At 45.5% G+C, this 22,232-nt stretch overlaps 1 protein-coding gene across 2 annotated transcripts; it reads right to left on the bottom strand.

The window, feature by feature from the left end:
• Nucleotides 1–2,287: 2,287 nt before the first annotated feature.
• On the bottom strand, nucleotides 2,288–10,535 carry HNRNPA2B1 (heterogeneous nuclear ribonucleoprotein A2/B1). Of its 2 annotated transcripts, XM_069958763.1 has the most exons (13): nucleotides 10,364–10,534; nucleotides 9,903–10,013; nucleotides 8,496–8,642; nucleotides 8,197–8,407; nucleotides 7,821–7,922; nucleotides 7,657–7,734; nucleotides 6,668–6,730; nucleotides 6,296–6,412; nucleotides 6,087–6,215; nucleotides 5,382–5,470; nucleotides 4,311–5,189; nucleotides 4,051–4,151; nucleotides 2,288–2,443 (listed from the first exon to the last, which is right to left on the bottom strand). In XM_069958763.1, exons 1-10 carry the CDS (start codon nucleotides 10,367–10,369, stop codon nucleotides 5,403–5,405), a joined length of 1,032 nt encoding a protein of 343 aa, XP_069814864.1. In that variant the 5' UTR covers nucleotides 10,370–10,534; the 3' UTR covers nucleotides 2,288–2,443; nucleotides 4,051–4,151; nucleotides 4,311–5,189; nucleotides 5,382–5,402. The 2 variants fall into 2 exon arrangements, with proteins under 2 accessions (XP_069814864.1, XP_069814865.1); XM_069958764.1 differs by lacking the exon at nucleotides 4,311–5,189 and having other exon boundaries at nucleotides 10,364–10,535.
• Nucleotides 10,536–22,232: the final 11,697 nt, after the last annotated feature.

Raw genomic sequence — 22,232 nt, 5'->3', positions numbered from 1 at the left:
TAGTATAGACCATAACAATAAGATTCTCCTTTTTTTCCTGCCAAAGGACCTATTCCAACTGAGCAAAGGAGGCGGAATATACAAGCGGAGTCTGCACGATATTCTGCCTGTCCAATTGCTTCAATGGGATTTCTCGTGAGCCTCTGCAGAATGAACAGGTTCATTCTTTGAGCGGGGAGCAGAGGCTCCTGAGAAATCCCACTGAAGCAATAGGACAGGCAGAATCTCCGCTTGTAAATTCAGCCGCCTTTGCTCAGTGGGAATGAGCCCTAAATCAGCAATTCTAGCTCCTGTTTCCATGCTTGCCCCCTACAGTAAGCAATACCCTATAATATCTATTAGCCTCATTCCATCCACCATGGTACCTCAATGGTAGACCAATTTGTGTTTCGCGCACTCCTGCTGCCTGGGTTACTTCCCAATTCTCTCCTCAGGTACATAGTCTCCGCTCAGCCTGTGCATTCATCCTATGTGTTTTCTCCCACTAGGTAATTCTGCTAATCCATAAACTGCAACTCTGTGCTGATAGAATATTCTTCCAAACTGGTCCTCTTATGCCCTGTCATTGTGTGTGTCCCACCCATTTCATCATCATGTGTGCGCCCAGCCCGTTTTTACCCCCATATTAGTCATGCAGTCTGCTGGTGCAGAACCACTGGCACCTAACACTGCCGTAACACAGACCAAAAGCTCCGCCCCTGAATATATGACCGTGATGGACAATCAGAATGCCAGTGTACAGGGAAAGAACAATGTAACAATTTGAAATTGAGTACAGAGCATTGATTGGAGGCAGTGTAGCACAGTGTCTCTATGGGATGGCTTGCACACCTCTACTTCCGTTACTCTCCGCTCAAACAATTGACATGTCAGTTCTTTGGGTGGAGAGCAGCGGAAGTGAAGGCGCCAGCTCTCCCATAGACACACTAAGCATGGCGGGATTCCACCTGTTTAGCTCAGTGTGAACATACCCTTAGGCATATAAGCTGTCCTACATTCACAAGGTTGCTGTTACATACATGCCAATGAAAGCATAAACACATGAAGTGTGCACCTCTTTATTCCACCAATCACTGACACTACAATGTGCCATAGAAGTATGACATTTTAGTGGAAAAGAGATTCTAACATATTGCACAGGTTTATTTCTGGTTGGTTTTATTGCAATGTATGTAACAATACCAGATTTTTTGTGTGTTTTACCAGCGGCAGATCTACTTAAGATTATTCTAAATACACCTCTGCAGACCAAGCCACCAGTAAAGCTGCGAAAATGTAGCCACTGCCTACTCACCCCAGCAGCAGCCAGGCTTTAAAGGGAACCTGTCACCCCCCGTGCCAGGGTGACAGGCTCCCGACCCCCAGCTAGATCCCCTTATACTAACCTCATCCCGCTCCCGGAACGGAGATATCCTTGTCAGAAGCCGGCGCGCGCTGTGGAGATAGGTTCGGCGTCCATAAGGAGTAAATGGTGCCGCGCACGCTGCGAGTCCGGCTCCATTTATTCCTTATGGACGCCGGACCTATCTCCACAGCGCTCGCCGGCTTCTGACAAGGATATCTCCGTTCCGGGACCAGCTCCGGGAGCTGGACTCGGCGGGATGAGGTCAGTATAAGGGGATCTAGCTGGGGGTCGGGAGCCTGTCACCCCGGCACAGGGGGTGACAGGTCTCCTTTAAACACATACATATATATTACCTGGCCGGGCTCCTGCCTGCTTTTCTGACTCCTGGATCACTGACTGCATGCTCAGCCAATGTGCCGTACGGCCACAGCCACTGCTTATCTGAGCTGGTGTCCATGACCAGAGAGCCAGAGAAGCAGGCTGGACTGCTGGCAGGTAATGTTTAAGCTTGTTCAAAGCTTCATATGGTCCATGTGAAGCTACCCCAATAACTACAGTTTGTAGAATCCTCAAGCTTAGGCCTCATTCACAGGTGCAGCCGACACTATGTGCATCTGTAGTGCTCCGCAATTCACAGAACACTGCATAGAAGTTAGTGATCCATGCCGCAACTGCAGGTCCATACTAGGACATGACCCTTATTTGTGGCAAGCATCATGGCCCCATACGGACATATGCATTGGTCCTATGTTCTGTGAATGAGACCTTAGACAGCTTTGTGGATGCTACAGAATTCCTGTGCATGTAGTTATGGGTATCAAAAAAAAAAAAAAAAAAAAAAAAAAAAAAAAAAATCACAAAGCTATTAGATCAGAAGAGATTCTGCACTGACACTCCATACCAGTTACACCAAGGGTCATGACTGCACATAAAAGGTTCAGGTTAAAAAAATATATAAAAGTCTTTATTTAGCAGTGTACACATATAAAAATATATATATCAACTTCTTTTCACATAAAATGACTAAACCAGCGTCAGTTACGGGATTTCAGTCCAGTTCTCAATGTCTTCAGCTGCAACGTTACCTGCTCCAGTTACCTGTCAGGACAAAATACAGTTGTATCATTGTGTTACATTAGCAAACTTAGGTGGGTGGATGGGGCGCTACACAGTTACACCACCCAGATGTTTCACAATCCTGCAATCTTACTGGAAACTTCCCCTGTATGTATAAATCATACAGCTCCCACTCAGGTAATCTCAAAACTGTACAACTCTTTCCTACAGCAGAGACAGTCAGATCAGGTAATGTGACTCAGGCATCTCAGCTGTCTAGATGGGAAGCATTTTAGGTGTGTACTGCTGGAGGGCATGAAAGACCTAAACTCAAAAATATTTTCACCTTACTGACGGGAGAACAGAGAAACCCTAACACATTGGGCAATAGTCAACTTAACAGTCTCCACAGTACTGCATGGAGAGACGCGGCTCACACCCGGGGATTGGGTTTCTAAGGAAACCATCCCAAGCTCCACAAGCTGCATGCATGAGACCTATTCTATTCAATAGGACTCATGCATGGAATGGTTGCCTCAGCAAGTCAAACTTTCAACATGAGCTGCATCTCTCCACACCAACAGCGGAGACGACATAGCACACCGATCTGTGTAATACTAAGCATCAGATTGTGAAAATATAGTGCACCATGGAGTATTCCAACAACATATGGGTCTTTGTGTATACCTGTTTTAGTAGATGTGGCATGCATGGGATGTTAGCCGTGTTTCCTTAGGCATTAGGCCTACATTTCCCAAGGGGTAGAATTCATCACTAAGCCTGCTCTAAATCCTACCAAAGGGCAGGAAGCTAGACAGGCCAATAATGGGGAACGGCTGTCCCCTAACACTAGGAGGTATACAACAGCTATAGCACAGTTCCTTTAGGTATGAATGTAGCCGTTACACTCAGGGCAAATCATGCACAGCACATAGCAGAGACAGGCAGTGTGGCTAGTGATAGATCTTTGCACCTAATCAATGAATGGACTTTGCAACTAAATGCCATGCTCTCCTGCTCCCATAGAGATAGCGGCACACATATATGGTAGCTGCATGGAAAGGGGAGGGATCTCAGAGCAGCCAATACCAAAGTTCACATGAAGCCATGCAATTTGTGGGTGGAGCTATGGTCACATGATCCAGCTGGAGTAATGAGATGGCACTGCTAGCATAGTGGTAATGAGTTCACTGTATAGGTGAAAAAACCTGGCATGCATTTAAACCCCTTGATGAGACTTACACCCCATCCCTACCCAAGTAGCTCCCAGAACAAGCACTACATAGCACTCATTAAAACAGAGCCAGATTTGCCTTACTGGACAATGGCCAAGCTATAGGCACCTATCAGAAAACTAATTTGAATAAAAAGCGATATAACAAAAAGGAGTTATACCATCCCATTCCAATTATAGTGATGGCATATCTTATCAATATGTCACTGTATGGAGGTGTGTGTAAGGAATATTTACATCACATTCCCCTGCTTAAGACTTGGAACAATGATAGTAAAGCAGCTTCAGAAAAATAGCATCTGACCAGTCATGCTGTTTTTGGTTCAGTTTAGGGCAGCTTCTAAACATGCTACTAATACCAAAGGGCTTATTATACCATCAGAATAAAAAGGCATGCTGCCAAACCAATATTTACCTGTAACATCCTGTAAGAATTCCAGATACTTGGACCACATTCACATTGGATGAAACGTAGCTCAGTCTGTTTCAGACTGCTGGTCCGTTTTCAAGCCACTGCTAGAATTCCAGCAAGAGAAAAATGGTACTGAGAATCTTGCAGATGGTATATTAGTAGATCAGTTTATTAAAGAGTGAAAAGTTATGGTTAAAAGCTATAACAGTAACTAAACTGTAATCTCATTCATCTGTTTTAAATGAAAGAAAATAAGATCTTACCTACAGAGGTTTAACTGAAGCTTAGTACTACTTTGCTCTACCCCCTCAGCCTTCGTAGACATCCTTAATCTAGAGTAGCACAACCTTTCTCCAGAACTTTAGCTCAGTGTTAAAAGACTGAACTTAGAAGTCGCTCTCAAGGCATCTCTTGTACTAGACCTGTGTCTCTGGGTTGAGTACCTCGCTGGAAATATCGCCTTTTACTTGCCATGGAAGAAGCAGCTGCATCTAAAAGATCTAAACATGAGCTTCTCTTTGCAGAGATCCCCTTTGTTATCTAAATACTTTTCTCCTTATGACTTGCAAAACACAAAACACTCAACAGAATAGTAACATAACGCTCAGGGCTATTCCTTTCCTTGTTTCAAGACATACATCTAGAGACAACGTTTTCCTTTCGAATTATTTTATTAAATGAAAGTGTACAACAGCTTAACTATACACACACTGAAATTTAAAGGAAAAACAACGTCTCGTATTACACCATGATCCTGGCTAGTTTTTAACTGTTCGAGAGTTTTGTTTCTTTTTTTTATAAAAAAAAAGGTTCACGTTACCTGTAACTTAAAAATTTAACATTATCAAAAAGGAATGCTGCTGCACTCTTTACAAAGACCACTACAAATAAACAATTAAAAACCTATTAAACTGTCTCAAAAAGGCATATTTTACAGTCCTTCCTCCATTGTAAGGTAATGTACTTAAATATATTCCAATCCATTCACAAAATGGCTCTCTGCATCTGCTCTGGTGTCTTCTGTCATATCACTGCATGTTCTATGCATGACTGAGATAATGACTCCTTAAACTTTGTAATCTCGATAACCTGTCGCTGTGTTACCTCTGGGCTCTCATCCTCTCCTATTTATACAGTGAAGCCTGTTTCAACAGAAGTAAAGAGTAAAAAGAATAGGTTATGATATGATCCATCTAACCAATTTTAAGACAATACTATCCTGATAAGCTTAGCCTGAAGCTAACTGAATGTATATGAGAGAACGTTAAAAAAAAAAAAAAAAAAAAAAATTTGAAGGTTTACAGCTAGTGTCCCCAGTCACAGGTCTCACTCACCCAGAAGGTAGTGTCTGGAAATTAGTATCGATTTCTTCCTCCATATCCGCCACTACTGCCCCCACTTCCACTTCCTGGACCATAGTTTCCTGTAGAGACATTAGCAAACTTACTAAACATGCTCAAGGCCATACTATTGTGTAGGCAGGATCAAAATAGCAAGGCTAATGAAGATATTTGTTCTGTAGTAGAGGGATTGTCTCACCAAGACAAAACTATTAAGCTGGCACTGGAATTATATGAAGCGGATAGCAGTGTCTGGCCACTAAAGTAGTTACATCCATGTACTATATGAATGGGTGTGATGGGCTAGAGGGAGGCCAATCAGAGTGTAAAACCAGCTTTACACGATAGTTATCCTTTTTGGCTTAGAGCTACCTCCACAGCCCAAATGGGCATATGGACAGGTAGTTTTTTTTATTTATTTAATTTTAGAAATTTACCTAGTGGCAAACGGCTACATTAAGAACACACAAAACCATTAAAGACACTGGGGGAAATTTATCAAGCAGTCCGACAGTAAGAATTTGTTGTTGCCCATAGCAACCAATCAGAGCTAAGGTTTCAGAAATTCATGAGCCCTGAGCTGGGATTGGTTGCTATGGGCAGCAGTCAGTCTTACTGTAAGACTGCTTGATAAATCTCCCCCATTGTCAGAGTTCATTTGCTTCTCACTACATCATGAATGGTAAGTTTATGGCTTACCGCCACCATATGGTCCTCCCATGCTCCTGCTGCCACCGAAGTTGCCACCACTCTTCATTGGACCGTAGTTTGAGGACTGTTGGTTGTAGTTCCCAAACTCATTGTAGTTTCCACCACCCCCATAGTTGCCTAAGGAGACAAGTACATTTTAAAACACAAGCTCAAAGTGCAGTTGCATTTTTTTCCTTTTATTAAGAATGTCACATTACCTCCACCGTAGTTGTCATATCCTCCACTGTATCCACCACCCTGATTTCCATAGCCTGGGCCACCGCCATATCCACCTCGTCCACCACCATAACCTGGTCCGCCACCAAAGTTTCCACCTGGATGAACAAAAAAATTACAGATTAGAAATAAGCATAAGATATAACAGCAGAACTTCTATAGAGAGGAGACCCTTTACATGTAGTAGGAAGGGCTGCAGGAAAATTAAACCAACTTGGACATTTCTCTTTATAATGCATAAGCTTTGCTGTGGTGCAATGGGAGATGTGGACTCAGCATTAAATCTGCTCAAAGATTCTGTACGTGTGAATAGGGCCTAAAACCAAAGTTTAAAGTCTGTAGAGAAAATTTACCTCCTTGACCACCACCATATCCATTGTATCCGTCACCATATCCACGACCACCACCATAACCATCTATTAAAAAATAAATAAGTGTTATTTTTAAAACCTTTGTTAATTGCTTAATACCTTTTATTGTTAGTTACACGTTGTCTGATACAGGAAATCACCTAAGGGCCTTCTACATCGGGCGATCAGCCAGAAGTCTTGCAAAAAGCGCTCCTTCGGACAATAAATCGGCCCATGTAAAAGTGACCGTGATCAGCTGGGGACGGGCAAAACCGAACCTTGGCTGATATAATTTATTATCACGGCCACAAATTTTTCTGTGTAAAGATGATATAGGAGGCCAGTGACTAAAAAGAGGGGGGGAAAAAAAAAAAAAAAAAAAAAAAAAAAAAAAACACAGACAGCAGGGATATACATGTATCTGTGCTGTCAGTTTCCATAGCAACACAAATGATACAAGGATCGCTAGATTTCTAGTGCCCTGTAAAAGTACTGCAAACTAGCACCAATCTCAGGCTACGTTCACACTGCGTTTTTGCAATCTGTTTCTTTGCAAAAAAACGGATGCATTTGCGTGCATCCATTTTTCTATTGACTTCCATTGTAAAAAAAAAAAAAAAAGGATCCCTTTTCTTTAACGGACACAGAAGTAGTGTCAGCTACGTTTTTGTGTCTGTCAAAAAAAAAAACAAAAAAAAAGCGGATCCGTTTTTTACAATGGAAGTCAATGAAAAAAACGGATGCACACAAAGGCATCCGTTTTTTGCAAAAAAAACGGATTGCAAAAGCGCAGTGTGAACCTAGCCTCACTTCAGTGGGTATCTAGTGGTCACAATTATTTTACTGCCACATGACTACTTTCCTTCCAGCTGTGGTCACAAGCCTTGGCCACTAGGCAAGCAATAGGCTGACAGTTCTTAATGTCTAGCGAGAGCCACGATTTTGTCTCAACTTATGTGTGCGTATTTATACAAACACAGATTGGGACATACCTGAACCTCCTCTAAAATTGCTGCCAGGTCCTGGACCAAAGTTTCCTCCACCCCGTGAGTCACCAAAACCAAAGTTACCTAAAAGAGTAAAGAGGATTTAGAAAATGGAAGCTGAAGCTTAGACTACTTGTGAGTGACAGGATACACAGGGCCAGAAAACCTACCTCCTCTGCTGCTCCTTGTGCTCTGTACTTCATGCATTTCTTGTCTAGATAAAGCCTTCCTTACTTCTGCATTGTGTCCATTTATGGTGTGATACTTTTGCACTATAAAAGAAAAAACAGCATTTTAAATATATATGGCATAATATTCTGTTCAGGTTTGATCATTAGAAGTCTGGGTACTATAAACAATACCAATCACTAGAACAAGGTTTTGGCTGTCCGTCCCCTTTTTTTCATGAAAAGACAAGCTGAGATGTATGGGCTGAACAATCCTACTCCATTGTTTGTGTTCAGATCGCTCTAAGCTGACATGTCTGAAGTGTATGAAAGTGACAGCCACCTTTTAAGAGAAATCAGAATAGTATAGAACACTTACAGACAATTTTATCCACAGGATCGTGGTCATCGAATGTCACAAAGCCGAAGCCTCTCTTTTTGCCGGATTGTTTGTCTGTAATAATTTCAATGGTCTCAATTTTTCCATATTCTTCAAAATATTCCCTAAGGTGATGTTCTTCAGTGTCTTCCTTGATGCCGCCAACAAAAAGTTTCTTAACAGTAACATGGGCACCAGGCTTTGCAGATTCCTGGGTGGGGAAAAAAAGGGTTTGGTGAGAACCATATCAAAAAAGCAGAGGCTCACCCAATCAGAATATTGTATCCTTAAATCTGTACCTCTCTGGCCACAGCACGCTTGGGCTCCACCACTCGTCCATCAATAGAATGTGGTCGGGCGGACATTGCAGCGTCAACCTCATTCATAGAAGAGAAAGTGACAAACCCAAAGCCTCTGGATCTTTTGCTTGCTGGGTCCCTCATAACCTAGAGAGAGCAAAAAGAAATATTTAGGAGAACTACAATAGACAAGTTTACATTAGGAAAAAGATGAGAACTAGAGTGTTTGAGAGATATGGTCATATACGCGTGATAAATGACACTAAATTCACCCAGCAGGACTTTGGAATGTGTGTGGAGACCTACTGAGACTCCTCTGAAAGCATAGGGAGAGAACCAGCTGAGCTGTACATGTGCATTGAGGAATTATATAATATATATATATATATATATATATATATATATATATATATATATATAATTTTTTATTTTTTTATTTTTCCATGCACAAATGTTTTCTTCAGGGACTTCTGAATTAATGTCCTATCCTCAGAGCTTAGGACAGAGTCTGATCATTCCCCCCTGGCTTTAGCATATACATAATGTTCAGTCTGCTGAAAAATGGCTGTAGTTTGTGTGCTGGGTTACAGCTGCTTATATCCGATTGCCATGGATGAAAGCTATGCAATAGTAACCCAGCACTACTATTACACAATAAACTGAACCATCTGCTTGCGGTCTTGTGCATTGTGTTTATGCTGGAGCCATGGAACAGCTGATCAGTGCTCCTACCGACAGAAATATTACCTTGGTGATTATACGGAGCGCTGCTTCTTAAAACATACAGCACACATCTATATTTATACACAAAGTCCAAGGGTCACAGATGCCACTGGGGCTATAAGATATTCCCAACATGTTTAATACTTAATGCAACGTGAAAGGAGCCTAATGAGACTACAGTAAGCCACAGGGGAATGCAATGACGGTCACAACACCCCCTGCAGGACGCATGATGTATTACACACCATGTACACAATAAGGCCAGTTTCACACAGCAAACGATGGAGCAGGAATATAGTGGAACCAGCTTCTTCATTTTGCAGATAGAAACCATCTTTTCTAGTCTAAGGAGAGCAGATACAACACAGATGTACCCATCAATCCCTATAACATCCTTTCTGTGTAAGATACCTGCCCAGAGACATGACTGTATGTACAGGACAGAGCTACAGAAAATACTGAAGCCGATGCGGACACACAATACAGAATGCGGACACACAATACAGAATGCGGACACACAATACAGAATGCGGACACAAGGCTCCAGGAGGGGGGGAGCAGGTTCCATATAGTCAGGATACGGTGTATAATCTACAACCACCATCATTCCCTGTGGGACAGAGGCTGTGCGCGCATGCTGGGGGTTGTAGTGACACATTGGGCGTCCCAGTCTCCATCACTCACCACACAGTCGGTCAGCTTCCCCCATTGCTCGTAGTATTTGCGCAGACTGTCTTCTGTCGTCTCGAAGCTCAGACCTCCGATGAAGAGTTTGCGGAATTGTTCCTTTTCCCTCTGCATGACAAAATAAAAAAATAAAAAAAATTAGAATTTTTTTTTTTTTGAAAAACAATAAATCCTGTCACAAATACAATAAACAACATGGACAGACCTCTCACAGCAGCGCCATGGCTGAGGGAAGCGGCGGCCATCACGGGGCCAAGGCGAAACAAACAAGATGGCGGCCAAAAGGGAGAAAACAGAGCCGAGCACGGAGATTACACCGGAGAACACGGCCTCACACACTGCCCCCCGGCACCACTACTACCGCGCCGGCTCCGAGCTCCCCCGGTACCGCACAGCCACCGAGTATAACAAAGAGCGCAACCCCACAGTGACTGGGAATAACCGCAGCGGTAACTCACCTCCATGCTGCTCAGTCACGTACACACCGCCGGATATAAATAAGAAAATAAAAATAAATAATACGGGAAAACGATGCGACTCGAGCGAAGGCTCAGCGCTAATGGCGACCGTACAAGCCTCCTTCTAGAACTTTCCCTCACCGCCAGTTCACCCCGCCCTTCTGCGTCACCAAATTGCGTGGTTACAGCCAATAGCGAGCGACATTCCCGCCCAGGTGACGAGGACAAAGGGCGTGGTTTAGCCGCTCAAGTTCTAGAGCTTGCTTTTGTTTTATCAAAGTGAGAACGGTGAGAGTTACGCTATTTGCGTAAGACTGTGGGTGGTAAATAGAGGCGGGAGGAGGCCGCTGGCGCTGGCTGCTTTGTGAATTAGGCTACGCCCTAAAAAAAAGTAAAACAGAAAGGGACCGGTCCATGCTGGAACGTCGGGAGGGGGGTAGCAAGGGGACGACGAGCAATGGCTTTTCAGCGTCGTCCATTGTGTGAGGGAGACAAATGTGAAATGTGTAAAGAATGAATAACGTGTGTATGATCTGTGTAGCTGGGTGCTGCAATAATGGCAGCAGAGCTTTATATTTAAATAATATCCCTGATATTAGAATTTACGTATTTATCCAGAAACCGTGCCCAATATAGGGCGTCGTTCACACACGTCGTAACTCCAAAAGCTGCGGTTACTCGGTGCAGCCATCTGCTTCATGTTGTATAAGTGGCGCATTACCTACGGTGCGGACGTCAGAGGAGGAGCGTCTGATAGACAATTGATTGCGTTCTCAACCAACGCGTTTCAGTCCGGCTTCTCAAAAGCGTATGGAACGCGTCTGTAATAATGGATACAGTGCCCTCAGTATGCCGTCTATATCCTGCACTGTAACTACACATGAGGGTCTTCTGGACAGGAATTGCACTTTGAAAAACAGATAAAATGAATAGAAATACTGGATAATATATAGATGCGGACACATTTTAATCGCTCTCATTAGATTCCATAGACTACAAAGTAGCACATGCTGCGTTTTTTTATTTAAGGTACGCACATATTGTATATGGCCATGTGACTGGTCCTACTCTGTATAATACATATGCAAAATATGTATTATACAGATAAGATCTTTAGCTTGACTGTAAATTCAAAAATTCAAACTGATTGGAGTTTTCTATCCAGATGACAACAAACCACTGCCAAATTACACCCGACAAACAATCACAACCTATGGATAATAGGTATAGCTATACCTATATACTGTATAGTTGGTCACATCTCCTCTGATGAATATCAGTCATTATCGCCATACATGATCAATGCTACACAATATGGTTAGCCAATATAAATGGTCAAAATCAGAAAACCATTATTTAGAATTTGTATGGCCATAGTCATCTGCAGACCATTGGCAGATTCAGCCAAATGTATTGAGATGTGCTGAAAAAGTGATGTCCGATCAGTGGATGTTTGCTGGATCTGTCAGTGATCTGCCGATAAATATTTCATGTGTACGGCCAGCTTGTATTACACAAAGGAAGAATGGTCGGGTATCGGCGACCTAAACAAGTGACACACAAAGCTGAGACTGATCAACATTATCCCCCAGCAGTGTGTATCTGCTGCATGTAGAGCTGTATGGTAAATTATACAGCAAGTGGGGGATGGTGGGCTAAGCCACTGCATGGTGTATAATAGAAGAGACCATCACTTATGTAGGCAGCTAAACAATCTGAATAGGGTCCTAAATGCACAACACTGGTCAATCTGACCTTCATTTTTCTAACTGATATATTCAGGGAATAACCTGTCCGTATGTCATCAATATCTATCTATCATATCTATAGCAGCAAAGCCCCTTTAGTAGACATATATTTGTCTGATTACTGAGACCAATGAAGGGGCCGCAGCTCACTATGTATGGTACAGAAACAGCACCACTATAAGGCTATGTTCACACTACGTATATTTTCGGCCGTAGTGCGAACCACAAATATACGCCCGTAGTTTTGAGGTTGATGCGTACGCTTGAAAGTATACGATATACGCCCACACAATGCACACTACGTATGAGCTTACGGCCGGATCGTATACGTCGCCGTGAAAAATGACCAAGACCATTGTTTGCAGCCGGAACTGTTCCAACTCACGGCCGTGGATCTCAATGCGGTCCCGTACGGAATACTTATTTTAGCCAAATTGAACTTGATTTTTAGATCCAAAAGGTTCTGTGTGGTTTATTGGGCTGGGCGAAGATTTAAAAGTAAATGACCTGTTTCAGATCGCTTCGAAACAAGCTAGGGAAGCATAACTGTACTACGGGCATATGTTCGCGGTTCGCCCGCATGTTCGCAATCCGGCCGCATGTCTATTTTTCCCACGGCCGTAGTTTTAGCCGCACATGTACGGCTGCGTACAAACTACGGCCGGACATATACGTAGTGTGAACATAGCCTAATGCCCCTATTCCACGAGTCGTTTGGAGGAGCAAACGAGCGCTATTAGCGCTCGTTTGCTCCTCGTTCCCCGCTCGCTGCCGCCGCTATTCATCGCGGCGTCAGCGAGCGGGTGAGTGCGGGAGGGGCGGCGGGGAGCTGCTGGGGGGGCTGCCCGGGGGATCGCTGATCGTCCGGGCAGCCCATAGGATACAGCAGCGCCTGCTGCCGATGCTCCTATTCAACGGAGCGACGGCAGCAGATCGCTGCTATATCAGTCGCTTGTTTTTCAACATGTTGAAAAACAAGCGACTGCAACGATCAGCCAACATGAACGATGTCGGCTGATTGTTGCACTCTATTCCACGGGACGAATATCATTCGTAGCGGCCGATATCGGCCGAATACGAACGATATTGCTCCTCTAAACGCCTTAAGGGCCCTATTCCACCGGACGATTATCGTTTGCATAATTGTTAACGATTAACCATCTCAAACGACCGCTATTGCGAAAGACCTGAAAACGTTCACTCATTTCCATGGAACGATAATCATTACTTATGATCGTAATTGCGATCGTTTTTCTTCGCTATTTATTCGCTATTGCGTTCGTATCTATTGCAAACAACTGAATGATGTCTTATTCAATGCGAACGATTTGCGAACATTTTGCGAACGAGCAAAGATAAAAATAGGTCCAGGTCTTATAAAGCGATCAACGATTTCTCGTTCGGTCGTTAATCGTTAACTGCATTTCAACCGAACGATTATCGTTTAGATTCGAACGATTTAACGATAATCTGAACGATAATCGTCCGGTGGAATAGGGCCCTAAGGCTGCATTCACACGTCCCGTAAAATTAATTTTAGGAACCATTCAAGTGAATGCAGCAATTCACATTATTCACACCCCCAAAAAATAGGCCCCCCCCCCCCCCCCCCCCGCTGCCTGGCAGCAGAGGTAACAGCATTATGTGCACTCCTATCGTCGCATCTGACTACTCAGCTGGCCGTCTGACATGCTCATCAGAAGTGACGTGGATTGCGCTGCCTTCTTCTCCCGGCAGTGTAGTCCAGGCCACTTCCGGTGAGCATGTGTAAGCTGACCAGCACAGGGGAGTAGATGACAGGAGCTCACCTTATGCTGTCATCTCTGCTGCTGCGCGGGGAGGGGGCAGCACTGCTAGCAGATCGCGGCACGGATCGTGTGAGTGAGGCCTTAGGCTGTATTCACACGTTCCGTGAAGTTGTTCATGTGCATGGATCTGTGAACAGAGACAAATTTATAGCCCATTGTTTAAAAATAGGAAATGTCATAACTCGGAACGGAAGCACGGAATGGATTCCCCATAGAAATCAATGAGATCCGTGTTCTTCACACATGTGACATCCGTGTTCATCCGTGAAAAACACGGATGTGATGTAATGAATGTAATTCAAAATGTTTTAAACATCCGTGAAAAACATGGATAAGGATGAATAACGGATGACAACACGGACGGTTTTGCACAGATCACGGAAGTAGCTAGCAGACCACAATCACGGTCCAGGAAAAACACTGGACGTGTGAATGCAGCTGTACCCCAGGTGGTGTGTTTGGTATTGCAGGTGGACTGTGACGCTAAGCAGCAATACTAGGCACATCACTTTGTTAAGTGAAAATCCTGGCAGACCTACAGTATAGGTGGGTTCACACTACGGAATCCGCACGGATAAATTCCGACGGATTCCATCGCTAGAACGCGCTCGCGACCACGCACCTCTCCACCTATGTCATAGACACCATTCTAAACGGGGGCGGATTCCGCATTCCGCCAAAAGAATTGACATGTCAATTCTTTCAGAGGATAGCGGAATCGGGCCGCTCATCGAATGGTGTCTATGGCATAGGCGGAGAGACGCGCGGTCGTGAGCACATTCTAGCGCCGCAATCCGCCGGAATTTATTAGCGTGGATTCCGTAGTGTGAATCCACCCTATGGGTGGGTTCACACTGAGGAATTCTCGTGGATAAATTCCACGGAACTCCGTTGGCTGTACGTGCACACGGCCGCGCACCTCTCCACCGTGTCATAGACACCATTCCATTCCACCGAAAGAATTGCGGAATCAGCCAGCACATAGAATGGTGTCTTTGGAGTCGGCAGAAAGGCGTGCGCGCGTACAGCCCACGGAATTCAACGGAATTTATCCGTGAGAATTCCTCAGTGATAACCCACCCTATGTGTGCACCAGTGTATATGGGGTTTTTACATTGGTTGAATAGAAGTGGCTTTCTGCTCATAGCTGGGTATACTCACACTGTTTGCATAGATTTGTTATCTCCATACAACAACCATTTTTAACAATTTTTTGGTTAAAAGTTTTATTAACTTTACAGACATGCCTAGGCACTTTCCACTTTCATCATTACTGCAGACAAACAGCATAACCAATGTTCTATTACATCAAAAGAAGCCTAATTGTAGTGGCAGATGGGAGGGAGCGGCCCTATCTACAGAGGTGAATAGCTCAGCAGATGGTTGCCCATGGACAATGAACATTTTTATTTAGAAACAACATAAATACAAGTAGAACCTTCCAGGACTATTAAAAAAGTTACACTACCCCTTTAAGGGGCTGATCACATCATGGTTTTTAGTTACAGTTAAGCCCCTATAACCAGGAAGCCAAACAGGCCAATGTCACCTCTGTGTAATAGGGCTGATGAACAAGCGTCTGTCGTTTTGACCTGTCAAAAAATCATCACTCGTCAGCTGCACATGTCCTTGTGTAATAGGGGATATGCTGTCATTGTGTGATGGCCACCACAGCCACATTTCTTAACCAATAACCAATGATTTTGCTGATAATTCTATCACGGTCGGAGCGTATACACATAGGGGGACATTTATTTAGTGCGGCGTTTTTACGCCGGACTTATAAATGTCCCCGCATCTCCGGCGCTACAGGGATTTATGTAGAGGCGGACTGCCTCTACATCAATCCCATGCGCTCTGGAGCGCACCGCCGAAAACCTACGCCAGCTGAGGACTGGAGTAGGTTTTCGGCGTATCTTTTTGCGGAAAGGATGGTGAATCGCGCGGACTCTGAGTCCGCGCCCTCCGTTCCGCCCCCTTCACACCACCCTCCCGACCCCCGGTGTACCCGTCGGAAAGTGCCGATTTCCTAATATTTTATTCGCAAATCGGCCATTTGCGAATAAAATATTGCGCAAATCGGCAATTTCCGCCGAAAACCCCCGGACCGCACAGTGATACATGTCCCCCATAGTATTCAAAAGCGGCCGCACAAGACATGTCAGTTCAAACAATGGAGTGTGCGGCTCTGACGTATTGGGATACGGGTGCCCATGGATGCGCCCACATCCCAATTCATCAGAAATAAAGATCATCCGGCCGGTACTGCAGTACTGGCCAGGATGATCTTCTCTGGCACCGGCCGTTGTGCGACCATGGCCACGTGAACATGGCCTTAGCATGTATGCCAGATGCTTTCCTAAAGGTGCCCATACCTCTAGACTACAATCAGCTGAACCAGCCAACTTTGGTATGGTGTATGGTGGCCTCCCAACTCTTCACGGACAGATGTTGAATTATAACCGCCTGAACCTATTACTTGAACACTTGGCCGTGCCTATGTATGGGGAGGTAAGGGTAGATAGGTATCGGGGGAAAATACAGAACAAATAAACATAAACAGGCAGGGAGTTCCACTTCCTGGTTAGCTCAAAAACAGTGGACTGAATAGTTGGCCATGGATTATGTGGCCTGACAAGCAGCAGTAAGGGTATGTTCACACTGAGAATTCCACACTGAGAATTCCGCTTCAAATTCCATTGTTCCATTGATTTTCATAGGATTTCCACACTGTTGTTCACACGGTGGAATTTCTGTGCCAAAAATTCCGCCACTGATCAGTTTTTCACCTGAAGAATTGACCAATCAATTTTTTCGGCGGATTCTGCTAGAGGAATCCTATAGAAGTCAACGGGGCTTAAATTCTGCTTGAAATTCTGCTTGCATTCCGCTCAGATTCTGCTCCTATTCTGACAGAGCTGAATAGGCAAGGAATTTCAAGCAGAAAACTTTCCTCTTAAATTCCTTGCTAAATACTCTCCTATTCCTCAGTCTGAACATACCCTAAGACTACGTGCGCTGCGCTGAGGCGTGCGCTGCTGCTCTCCCCGCATTGAAGAATGAACATGTTCTTTCTTCAGCACGGAGAGACGCTGTAAGAACAGCAGTGCGCACCTCCCATAGACTCCCATTATGACAGGGAGGCTAACAGCATTATTGGAATACTCCGCCGCGGATTTCCGCTAGTTTTGCTACGTGTGAACGACCCCTAAGGCTATGTTCACACGCATCAGCACTCGCCCGCATCAGAGCTTCCCATAGCCCACAGTGAAGCAAGCGGACGCTTGCTTCACTGTGTGCACTGACAGGTCTTTCTGCGGCCGGAATTCACTGATTTCCGGCCGCAGAAAACTGACCTGTCAGTTTTTTCCAGAGCCGCATGGGATCCTGGCCGGAGCGTATACGATGTGTGTACGCTCCGGCCGGGATCCCATTGAACATAAGGCTATGTTCCACCCCTGAAAACTACGACCGTAGTTCTGCGTCGAGAACTACAGCCGTAGTTTTACGTAGTGTGAACATAGCCTAAAGGTGCAGTAAAGCTTAAAAAAACATTGTACGGTGGTATTCCCATCTAGACATTTATGGCATATCAGCAAGATACACCACAAAGTCTGATAAATGGGAATCCAACTTCTGAGATTTTGAGATCGGGGGCCCCCCTACCCCCTTCGGTTTGCTATATGCATTATTTTAGCTGCCATTTAAGTTATTAGGGACTGTGCAAACAGTGAAGCACCACAAGCTATGCTGTTTCCATAACTCAGAAGTACGGAAACAGCAAAGCTCACGATCACTGTTTCTACAACTCCAATTAACCTAAATAGAAGGTTAATCAGCCAGCTCTGCCGTTACCTGACCAACTTCAAGCAGGCCGGAGGGGTCGGGGGGAGTGGGACACAAATCTTTTAGGCTATGTTCACATTACGTGAACATCCGGCCGTTCTGTGACCCCGGGCAGGTCACTGAACGGCAGGTCTTAGCCCTCAACCCTTAGAGGACCCCGCCAATTTAAATTTTTGCATTTTCGTTTTTTCCTCCTTGTGTTTAAAAGGCCAAAGCACTTGCATTTTTCCACCTAGAAACCCACATGAGCCCATATTTTTTGCGTCACTAATTGTACTTTGCAATAACAGGCTGAATTTTTGCATAAAGTACACTGCAAAACCAGAAAAAAATTCAAGGTGTGGTGAAATTGAAATTAAAAAACGCATTTCTTTTATTTGGGGGGTATGTGTTTTTACGCCATTCGCTTGTTATATATGTTCCTCAAGTTGTTACGATTAAAACGATATATAACATGTATAACTTTTCTTGTATCTGATGGCCTGTAAAAAATTCAAACCATTGTTAACAAATATACGTCACCTAAAATCGCTCCATTCCCAGGCTTATAGCACTTTTATCCTTTGGTCTATGGGGCTGTGTCAGGTGGCATTTTTTGCGCCATGATGTGTTCTTTCTATCGGTACCTTGATTGCGCATATACGACTTTTTGATCGCTTTTTATTACAATTTTTCTGGATTTGATGCGACCAAAAATGCTCAATTTTGCACTTTGGGATTTTTTTGCGCTGACGCCGTTTACCGTGCGAGATCAGGAATGTGATTAATTAATAGTTCGGGTGATTACGCACGCGGCGATAGCAAACATGTTTGTTTATTTATTTATTTGTTTACTTTTATTTAAAACCTGGGAAAAGGGGGGTGATTCAGACTTTTATTAGGGGAGGGGACTTTTTACTATTAACAACACTTTATATTCTTTTTTTACACATATACTAGAAGCCGCCCTAGGGGACTTCTAGTATATACACTGTGATCTCTCATTGAGATCTCTGCAGCATAGATATGCTGCAGAGATCCATGAGATCAGCACTCGTTTACTTCCGTCTGCTGCAGCCGGAAACAAACGAGTGCCGAGCCGGGGACGGCGCCATCTTGGAGCGGTCCCCGGCCGGCTTTAGTATCGGAGATCGCTCCTCCGGGACAACGTCCCGGAGAAGCGATCTCCCCACTATACCACCACCGATCATATGCAGCCGGTAATCGGAGGCAGCTGTCATCTTTGACAGCTGCCTCCGATTACCTGATTAGCGGGCACGGCGATCGGACCGTGCCCGCTAATAGCCGCGATCCCGGGCTACATGAGGCACCCGGGATCGCGGCGGTTCAGAGCGCGGCTGCCGCGCGGCCCCGCTCTGAACGCGGGGAGGCGGCCCTGGACGTAAGGGTACGTCCAGGGTCGCCTAAGGGTTAAAGGGGTATTCCCCCCAAAATTATTTTTGCATTAATACGCTGCCCACCCGTAGCTTTTCATCTTTCCAATATAAAGTTATTATGGATTCTGCACAGTTTTGCTGTTATCCAGCTGCATTCACCCCCACGGATTGCATAGAATCATCAGACCTCAGTCCACTCTGACACGCTCCCTGCTCCTGGCCCCCACCCTCCGTGTCGGCATCACGTGTCCTCAGTCCCAGCACAGTGAAGTGACTGAGAACACTGATGGGGTGGCTGCTGTTACAGAGGGAGACAGTGATCAGCGCAGCTGTGACTGCATCCCTCTCTAACAGCAGCCACCCGGTCACCCCCAGCCCAGAGCTCACCCGCTGTGTCCAGAGCCTACCGGCACCGTCCAGCACTCACCCGCAGCACACAGCCCCCCGCCCCACAACCGACCGCCCCCCCCATCACCCGTGGCATCCCTCACTCACCCGCAGCATAGCCTCCGCACTCACCCGCGGCAAGCTCCGCCCCGCCCCCCGCAATCGCCCGCGGCAAGCTCCGCCCCGCGCAATCGCCCGCGGCAAGCTCCGCCCCCGCAATCGCCCGTGGCAAGCTCCGCCCCCGCATTCACCCGCGGCAAGCTCGGCCCCCCCCCCCCCGCAATCGCCCGCGGCAAGCTCCGCCCCCCGCAATCCCCCGCGGCACCACCAACTCAGCTCTGCTACACCGTCACCGCCAACTCAGCTTTGCTACACCATCACCGCCAACTCAACTCTGCTACACCGTCACCGCCAACTCAGCTCTGCTACACCGTCACCGCCAACTCAGCTCTGCTACACCGTTACCGCCAACTCAGCTCTGCTACACCGTCATCCCCAACTCAGCTCTGCTACACCATCCCCCCAACTCAGCTCTGCTACACCGTCCCCCCAACTCAGCTCTGCTACACCATCCCCCCAACTCAGCTCTGCTACGCCGTCACCCCAACTCAGCTTTGCTACGCCGTCACCACCAACGCAGCTCTGCTACACCGTCATCCACTACTCAGCTCTGCTACACCGTCACTTCCAACTCAGCTTTGCTACACCGACACCGCCATCTCAGCTCTGCTACACTGTCATCATCTCCTTCATTGTCTCAGCTCTGCTACATCGCCATCATCAGGCAGAAGCATTGCATGATGGGAAATGTAGTTTCCTATCTTGGATATAGATCGGCTTTTAGAAAAACTTGTAACTCAGGAACCGCAGCAGCTAGAAAGATGGGAGACAGCTCAAAATACTCAGGGGGACATGGTGAGTAAGGCCAGCTAGGTTTGGGAGCATTTCATTTTTTTAGCTCTTGGGGGGAATATCCCTTTAAGTACCGGCCGGGTGATCTTTCCGGCCGCGTAGCTCTGATGCGGGCGCATCAGCGTGCGCCCGCATCGGAGCTTGCCATAGCACACAATGAAGCAAGCGGCCGGACCCGCTCGCTTCACTGTGTGAACTGACAGGTCTTTCTGCGGCCGGAATTCACTGAAAAGTGACCTGTCAGTTATTTGCGGCGCCGCATAGATCCCGGCTGGAGCGTATACGATGTGTGTACGCTCCGGACGGGATCCCATTGAAAGTAAGGTTGTGTTCCACCCTGCAAAACTACAGCCGTAGTTCTGCGTCGAGAACTACGGCCGTAGTTTTACGTAGTGTGAACATAGCCTTAGGCTATGTTCACACTACGTATCTTTCCGGCCGTAGTGCGAACCGCGAATATACGCACGTAGTTTTGAGGTTGATGCGTTTGCTTGAAAGTATACGATATACGGCCGCACAATGCACACTACGTATGAGCTTACGGCCGGATCGTATACGGCGCCGTGAAAAATGAACAAGACCATTGTTTGAGGACGGAAATGTTCCAACTCACGGCCGTGGATTTCCATGCGGTCCCGTACGAAGTACTTATTTCAGCCAAATTGAACGTGATTTTTCGATCCAAAAGGTTCTGTGAGTTTTATTGGGCTGGGCGAAGATTTCCAATAAATGACCTGTTTCAGATCGCTTTGAAACAAGCTAGGGAAGCATAGCTGTACTATGGGCGTATGTTCGCGGTTCGCTCACATGTTCGCAATCCGGCCGCATGTCTATTTTTCCCACGGCCGTACTTTCAGCCGCAGATGTACGGCTGCGTACGAACTACAGCCGGACTCATACGTAGTGTGAACATAGCCTCAGAGTGTATCCTATGGATAAATGTCAGCATGGAAATACCCCTTGAAGTCCTAAAAATAGAAAAAAAAAGTATAGTGTAATGTGCCTTAGGCTAGGTTCACACAACGTCTTTTTTTTGGCCATTCAACGGCCATCTTTGTGGATGTCCATCACTTTGAGGTCAACTAACCATTATTACGGACGCTATTTCAAAATAAAGAACGTTATTTAACCTTAACGCCCTAATCACACATCCTGTTCCTGTCCGCAATTGCGAATCCGCAGAAAAATAGGACCAATGTATTTCAATGGACCCATACACACATCCGTGTTGTGTACTGGGCTGCAAAAAGGACAGGCCCTAGTACGGACAGTAACTGACACACCCAATACAACTCTATGGGGTCCGTATTTTTTTACGGATGCAATACGGACTGAATTTGCGGATTGTAACTGAATGAAATTTGCGGATTGGAAAAAATATACTGACGTGTGAATAAGGCATAAAATGACAGACATTCACAAAGACGGACGTCAAACGGCTACAAAAAGACTGTGTGAACCTAGCCTTACAAGGGTTCTCTTTTTCCCAGGAACAGCGCCACTCTTGTCTGTCTGGTATTGTAGATGCATGGGAAGCATAGCAAAAGGCTGTTTCAGTTGTCACCCCAGAAAGGACTATGATGGGGTAGAACATCTGGGTATATTGTAGGTGCATGAAATATTGATGGGCAAAGGCAAGACTAAATATTGATGTGCACAGTAACGATCTAACGTGCAGCTCACCTGTATCTGATTTGGCTGAGGTTAACTGGAATACACCATCCAATGCACACAGTGACTACAAATTCTAAACATACCAGTCCTCAAAAATATTAAAATAAATATTGATGTG

This window comes from Dendropsophus ebraccatus, chromosome 2, assembly GCF_027789765.1.
Source record: "Dendropsophus ebraccatus isolate aDenEbr1 chromosome 2, aDenEbr1.pat, whole genome shotgun sequence".
NCBI lineage: Eukaryota > Metazoa > Chordata > Amphibia > Anura > Hylidae > Dendropsophus > Dendropsophus ebraccatus.
Note: the sequence above shows the minus strand (reverse complement) of the source record. Positions and strands in the feature narration are given on the sequence as shown.